This window comes from Poecile atricapillus, chromosome 1, assembly GCF_030490865.1.
Source record: "Poecile atricapillus isolate bPoeAtr1 chromosome 1, bPoeAtr1.hap1, whole genome shotgun sequence".
Classification (NCBI taxonomy): domain Eukaryota; kingdom Metazoa; phylum Chordata; class Aves; order Passeriformes; family Paridae; genus Poecile; species Poecile atricapillus.
In genome coordinates, this window is record NC_081249.1 from 157,350,162 (window position 1) to 157,358,169 (window position 8,008).

Consider the following 8,008-nt stretch of genomic DNA (forward strand, 5'->3'; position numbering starts at 1 on the left):
AAGGAAGAGGAGTAGCTAAGCAGCAGTTTTTTAGCTGTCCCTGTGGAACAGCTAGAATGAGCTGAACTTTCCACATACTTTTCCTGGTGTCTGATGATTACATTTGGGTGGTGAATTCTTAATCTCATTTCAGGAATTAAGTCACCTGGTGAGTACAATGAAAGGTGTAGCTTCATCGTGCTTGGTGGTTCCTGGAAAACAACAGTGTTTCAATACGTACCAAGCACATTAGTCATGACTTGTGGCAATAAATCCATGTTGACTAGTTTACGTGCACTGAAGTTACTAATGCATTCATGAGATAAAATGCATTTTGCAATTTTGATAAAGCTGTGTTATTTTTATTTCCTATCTGCATTTCTCGTGTTGTACAATTTTTTTTTTCAATTGTCTTTCAAGATAAGAAAAAATGACTTTGTAACAATGAATACAGCTATTTGAACCTGCAGTTCTGTTTATCCATTGTGGGAGCTGTGTGTATAATATTCTGGACATGGCTCTGAAGGTGTTCTGCTACACACAGTGTCTGCTTTTGTATGGATAGTTTATTTGTGGGAGAGCTTTCATTGAAGGCTACTATAAAATACAGACAAATTGAAGAAATAGCTTGAATGCATGATTTCTGGAATGATGAAGATAAATGTGTGTAGATGCAAAATTATGAACAAATTTAGTCTTTGCATTTGTCTACATACTTTAACAAAAGAAAGATCAAATTAAGCCAGTGAGAATCTGAACATGTTTATAGTGCCTGTGCCTTAAAACTAAGAGGATTGGGCAGCTCTTTGTCCTACTTATTTATTTTCTGTAGTTGTATTGACACAAGAATCACACAGGCCACCTTCAAAATATCATCTTCCACGTCCTCAGAAGCTTGTCTTGTTGAGTATTTTGAAAAAGTTTTTACACAAAACACATCGGCTTTTAGACATAAATTTATAAACTGGACAGTAAAAGTATCTGTTGGATAATGGGCAAGTTATTTTTTAAGGGGAAACAATAGTTAAGTGCTACATTTAACAAGAGCCGTGGACAGCTCATATTTTAAAAGTGCGAAAATTAATTGTCTTGCTACAACTGAAGTGTGTATGTACCACAGGATTGCTGCACAGGGTTTTGTGTTAACACCATACAGAGATACTACATGCACTACAAAGGGAAAATGAGTTGATATATATGACTGGCTGCAGATGGGTTAGGTTGTAGGTTAAAAAGTTTTTCACAAGTTGTCTGCATTTTCCCTTAATGTCTGTCTTTTACAGTAGTGCTTTGTTTCTGAGCATGACCACCACCAGGACAGCTTGGTTCAGTGCAAACACTGTCTCTTTCAGCCAGAACATTCCTAACATTAGCTTCCTTTTTTTTTCTCTCCTCTCCCTCTCCCCTGCCCCCTCTCAGGTTGGAAAGGCTGGTGGACGTCCTGAGGAAGAAGGTTGGAGCAGGGACCATTAGGACCGTGATCTGATTGAAAGCTGTAGTCTAAGGAAGCTTTCACATCTGGTGACCAGGCTGCTTCATTCAGCACTGTGTAAACACTGAAGCCTTAACTTAGCAAACAGTTGTTAGAAGTGGGACACTCCAGCGACATTCCAAGCTGAGATAAAATCAAATCATAAATGTTTAACTACTTTGCTGCTGAGTTCTGTGATTTGTTAAAATGTTTCATTGCAAACATGTATTTGTTTTTAACCAAATGCATTGTGGCACTGTGTGTTGTGAAAAAAATATGTAGATGCTTATTTTAACAGTCTGTTTTCTCAGTGTTGTTAGACTGTAGTCTGCTGCAAGGCACAGCATGGTCATTTTTTTAAATACTGCAGGCTTCAGGTTCAAAATGCTGTAAAGCAGTTGCAAAATTTAAATCCCTTCTTTTATTTGTGAGACTGCAAATAGTCCAGTATTTGTATGTTAAATATATTAACTGATAAAGTAAGTTGGCATTCAAGAAATATCTCTGGCTGGCATATTGGATATTTTTTCCTCCTTACTCATAGCCCATTGAATTGCAGGTAGTAACTGTGGCTACATCAAAGGGCAGGATAAATGTGTAGCTTTATACAACAGTTGAATAGCTTCTGCTAATACATGGTATTTTCAATGTACATTAAAAAGACATTTGCATTTAGGTTTCACTGGAAGTACAGCTTAAAAAATTGCAACATGAAAGCCTTGTGACATTGTACAGTATCAGACAGTGGAGAAAGTTTCCTGTATTGTTTTTAGTCATTCCTCTGTGCTTTTATACAAGGGAAAAGCTCTCAGATTTCAGAAAGCACCTTATAAATTAAAAATTCACCTTTTCAGTGTTTGTCTCTTTCCTGCAAGGCTCTGATTGCTCTGCAGTGCAGGAGTACCATCCAGGTTGGGTTTGAGGCCAAGCTGTCAATCCTCAGCTTTTTGTACTCATGAAGTGCCCTAGGATGTAAAGGCTGAAGCATAGAGTCTTACAGGGAGGGGAGACACTCAGGGCTGAGGAGGAAGATTTGGGGTATACAGACATTATAGGCTTTACAGATACATTAAAGTTGAACTTAAAGTTATGTTTGTGACCCAGTCATCTCCCTGTATGAACAGTCAGGTCAGTACTCATATAATCCTGCTCAAGAAAGCAGCTGTAATCTCTGAGCACCCCAAATTCAATAAAGAATCTCAGCAGACAGCTGGGCTTTAGTATCTCCTCAGGAGCAGCCAACTCAGGCAAGGTGAATGTAGCTCCTGAGGCTCCCACTTGTCTGCTTTGCTTTTTGTTTAATGGTGCTACATGGTCTCACCTCTTAATGCTTGCTTGTTCAGATGTTGTGATAGTGCAGACTATCTGGGAAAAACGAAATTTTAATTTTAGATGTAGAGAGAGACATTATAATGTCTGTTTTTTCTTTCAGACACTTAAATGTTAAGCCTTCTTCATCTGCAGACCTAAGCCCCTCCTAGTTTCAGCTGACCAAACCTAACCTCTTGCAGGGAGATAAGTAGCATCCCTCCAAGCCACATTTACCCAAGTCACTTCTAGAAACTTCTGAAGTGCTCCTTTTTGACCTTTGGTCAATCCTAAGATAGCCAGTGAGTCTGGAGCCTCTCCCCCACACCTATTCAGTGGGAAAAAATTCTAATGCTTCCCAACCAGAGGATGGCCACCCCCACCCTCCCCCCCCCCAGATTCCAGCCCCTTCACCCTCTCCCACGTGCTGCTGTTCAGCTCTTTGGGTGACTCAAAGGTGGAGCTCTTTGTCCTACTGTCCTCACTGAGCTTTGTGCAGCAGGCAGATGACAAGATCTCCTGAGCTGTCAGTGCTATTGAACCATTTCTGCTGTAAGGAGGTAGTGAGGAGGGAATAAAGACAAAAATGTAAGGACAACCATGCTCTTCTAGACCAAAGCCCAAAGACTGCCTTTGGCAATAACAAATAGAAGATGCCCAGAAAAGGGTATAAAGTCAGTTCAGCACTAGTGACCACTCTCCCAAGTGTCCCAGCAACTTGTTAGTTAGAGGCTTTCTAAGCCAGAGGTGGTGTCTTTCTATATAGCAGCATTTTTTCCATTACCTGTTTTTAAATCCATTTAAGTTGTATCTACTTGTTCCTTTCACAAGGTCTTAGGCAGTTAATGATGCATTGAGTAAAGAAATACTTCCTTTTCTGTTATGAACCAGCTCTATTTATTTCCTATCACCTAGTTTTTGTATGAGAGAAATGGTGAGGAACCATTCCTTGTTCATATTCCATGTCCCATGTGATTTTACATATTTGCCATAATTTCCCCCACTTTCCTTTTCCAGAGAGAACTCCTAGTCTCATTTAAAGGACTGTCTCATGTTTTTAATTGGCCTTGTCATACTACTTTCTTATTTTCCAGCTCTGCAGTTTTTACTGAGATGCAACCAGATTTGTGCCTAGTGTTCAAAATATAGACAAAATGTGACTTTAATAGTTTTCATAATGATGTTGTCTGTTTTATTGTCTGTTTTATTCTCTATTTGTAAACTTTTTAGCATTGGACTTACTTTGTGACTATTATTTATTTAGATTATTTATTTGTATTAATATTTCCGTAGTCAAACAACAATTCTAGATCTCCTTCCTTGGTTGTAATGTTCAGCTCAGAGTTCATCGTAGCTTGTATGAAGACTTAGCATTTATGGTAACTTAGCATTTATGGGTGCTGAATGTCACCTGTTGTTTTAGCATTCCCTGGTGACCATGAGCTCTTATTCCATCTCTTTTCACTGTTCCTCTTTAATACTCACTCTTCATACAGCAAAGTATCATCAGCATCTCCATGCTGAATATGGTGATATGAAATACTGCCATCTCCAAATGAACCCCTTCAATTAATCACTTCAAGGTGATTTCTTAGTTAAGTTAAACATGGCCTCTGGGACAAAGATCCCTGCAGGACAATAAGGTAGCTTTTCCTTCACTGTGAAAATTAAACGTTTATTCTTACACATTGTTTTAATCTAACTTCGAAGTACTTGTTTTCCAGTGTAAAATTATTAGTTATTGCCTGGCAGCTTTTATGAGGAAGTTGTTTGCTACTTTGAAAATGCAAGTTTACTAAATCAGGGCCTGTGCTCCATGCAGGAATGTATTAAGTTCCTCCTTCCCCTAGGAGTGTCAAGAGCTCCTCACCTTTCCCCAAGTATTTCTGTGTCCAAGTGAATAATCTTGTGAATGCAGGCTTCCTACAGCCAGATTGTTTGACCTGCAGCCTCTTGTGTCCATTGGCTTTGTTTGGAAAAGTAGGATGGGCCATGCAAAAGCCATCTAGCAGACTTGATGTCAGATGCATTTGATTGCAGGTAATATTTGATTCGGTAAAATTAAAAGATAGTTTTGCTCCATAATTTTGCTTTTGACACGTTATACCTAAGGTGAAAAATTAGTTCCTGACTCTGTCTTTTGTGTTGCAACCAAGCAGCCTGGAATTCAGTGATCATTTAAGTTAAGGTGTTTTGTCATAAATGACAAATGTGGATAAATGTATTTGAATGCTGATTAAATTAGACGTATTGATTTTTAAAATTCAGCTGGAAATGTTTTAATTCTTTGGAAAGGACCTTGAGAAATTTACTGTGTTGAGAGTAGAAAGATTCAGAAACAGTTCTCCCTCTTTCTTGCTAACAACCTGGTGTGTGGTCTTTGGCAAATTCCTTAGTGACTGTCGTTAAAGGCATGCAGTCCCTGAAGAGGTTCCTGGGCTCCTCCAGGGAGTTTGCAAAAGTATCTATGTGGTTAATGTCAAAACACTTTCACTTCTTCACCTGCTGAAGTGAGCAGCATAAATCACATAGGTCTGGGAGTGGAGGCCCAGCCTTTAGTGCCCTCAGCAGAGGTGCTGGTCCTGTTGAGCCCAGTCTAACTTTTGCCTTTCAGTGTAATGAGGGCCAGAAATCTGCTCTGGTCAGTAGAAATAGGCCATAACAACAACATGGGTTAATGGGCTTATCATGTGGTTTATTCATTGAGAACTGATTGATGCCTGTGCAGAGCTCTGAAAGTGAAAAGAAGCCTGCTCCCATACAGCAGACAAATGCAATTGTCACTTCTGTCCTAATATATGTGAGAGAGATGAGATTGCATCCAATTATGTACCAGGAGTAGCAATTCATTTCCCTCCTGATGGAAAAACAGTTCATGATGAAAGGTAGCTCACCATAGGTGATTCTTATGGTGACAGTGTAATTACTGGTCAAATTAGGGTCCCTGCTGTCTTGAATAGAACAGGGATACTCAGAAATGTTATTCCCCTGTGAGATTTTGTGTCTTTCTCTTGATGATCCTGCAGCATGTTATGCATTGGGAGCCATTTCTGGTATATGCCAGGGTAAAATATGTAAATAGCATCATGTTGGCTCGGGATAAGAGCATTATTAATGCTTTTCATCACTGTAATTATATTCCCAGTAAGCCTTCCCTAAGCCCTCACTAATTAACAATATTGTGACAAATCAACTTTAATAGAAAAGAACTATGGACCTTTAGTCTTTTAGTACTATTTTCCATGCAGCCCACAGCTGAAAACTGGTGGCATGGCATTCTATACTGGTGTTGGGAAAACTGCTGATATTTGAAAAGTTCAAAGCCAGCTCAGTCTTGTTAGTGGAGTCCTGCTGCTGAAGTCTGTTTGATTCCTCTTTAAATATATTCACAGCAAAGTAAGATTCATTGGTTAATCATTAATGTTAAGGAATATTAAAACTGTTTTTATAAATAAGCTATCATACTGAAATGGTTTAGTGAGGTCAGTGTGTTGTCATATGCACTTTTATTTATTTGTTTATTCCAAATCAGGAATATTTTACAAGATTGGCCTTTTGTATATTCTTACCAGGTGATCAAGAGTTGTAACATCTTTAATCCATTTGCACAAATGAACTTACTGTCTAAATGTCAGGATTTCTCTGTGTCTTTATTTCCTTCAATTAGAACAAGGCTGTTGGTTTTGTTGCGTTTTCTTCTTCTTAACTTATACCCCTGAAGATTTTCCTCCCATGCAAGAATCAGCTGTGGGGCACATGAAATCTCTGGCGGGCAGCTTTTCTTGCTGTGATAGCAGCGTTACATGGGCTGACTCTTATCACTGTAACATTTCACATCAGGTCTGCAGAACTGGACTTTCTCTGTTTGTTCTTCTCATGCATTGGTAAATAAAATGTATTCACGAGTTCAAAAAGACAAAGTAGTGTTCTCATATTAGGTCGATTATAAGTCAGCTGTTGAGCTTCAGTGTTCTAAACATTTCATTCTTCAGTTTTGTTGGGAGCCCACGTGTTCTGGGAGGCTTTTAAACAAATACTTGAAATGGTTGAAAGATTTACATTGCCAGTGCCTAGCTAAATATGTAGTCTTTAGAAAAGACATGGTTTATTTTGGCACCATTTGACAAACTCAAATATTTTAAACATTTGTTAAGTTTGAGCTTGCACATTTGAACTAAAAGTTTGCATTCCAAAATTGCATCTCAGGTTACCTGTCTCTCTCTCTTTTGTATTTTATAATCCCTTTATTAAAATAGTCTGCAAAAGAAGTTTGGTTTAGAGTGTGTTTTTTTATTGTTAATTGTAAAATATTGTCATTAAAAATCAATTTTAAGGTAACATGTACCTGGTAACTCTATTCAACTAAATGTCAGAAATACAAAGCCAGCAGTGTTTTCAGAATTTAGGATTTTATGTTGGTAGCCAAGACTTGATTGTAAAATTAGTGGAACACAGTAGTAGTGGGACCAAATCCTGCAGTGCTTTACTCTTAGTCCTATTATGTACTGTGATGAGTAAGTACTAACTTTGCTGGTGAATGCAAAGCCAAGCAATAAAGAAAATAGACTGAAAAGCTGTACTGAACTGATGAAATAGAACAGCTTGGGGAAAAGGAAAAGCAGTCCTTGACCTGGAATTGGTTTTCTTTTCCTTCCTTTGGCAGAAAGGAGGAGCAAGGGCAATGTTTAGTCTAAAAAAAAAAAAATCAAAACAAAACAAAACAAACAACAAAACAAACAACAACAAACCACTCCCCCCAGCAATCAAAAAAACACCACCACTTTTATTTTCTTTCAAGTTTTAACCTGAAACTTGTACTGAAACATGAAAAGTTGAGAACTTATGAACTGAAATGGCCATATTTTGTTTCAAACCTGGCAGTCCCCTGTTGATGAGTCCTGAGCACCGTTACAATTGTGTTGGTGCTCTGGCACGTTGCCCAGGAGCTGCCAGCTGCAGAGGGTCACACTCCTTTCTGAGAAGCTGTCATCAGCGGGAGTAGAGCATGTTCCCTCCTGGTGACCCAGGCCAAAGGTCCACGCAGTGCCACGTTCACAGAAGTTCGTCATGCTTTGAACAGCTTCTGAACATGATAGATGCAGATCCATTTGCACGTGGTAAAACAGCAATATAATCAATTGAATCGATCACAATTGCTTCCCACTGGCCATGAAAAGGGAGGGTTAGGATCGCCCTTGAAGAACACATGATGTAAATTTGTGATGATTGATTCTCTCATATGAATATGCA

The 8,008-nt window shown here is 38.7% G+C and overlaps 1 protein-coding gene across 2 annotated transcripts in view; it reads left to right on the top strand.

Annotated features, from left to right (window-relative positions):
- Nucleotides 1-7,014, top strand: part of MIPOL1 (mirror-image polydactyly 1) — a 183,956-nt gene extending 176,942 nt beyond the window's left edge. For both annotated transcript variants that reach the window (XM_058864690.1, XM_058864679.1), the window contains exon 14: nucleotides 1,399-7,014. In XM_058864690.1, coding sequence (XP_058720673.1) covers nucleotides 1,399-1,465 — 67 coding nt within the window. In that variant the 3' untranslated portion in view covers nucleotides 1,466-7,014. The remainder of the gene's footprint in view (nucleotides 1-1,398) is intronic.
- Nucleotides 7,015-8,008: the final 994 nt, after the last annotated feature.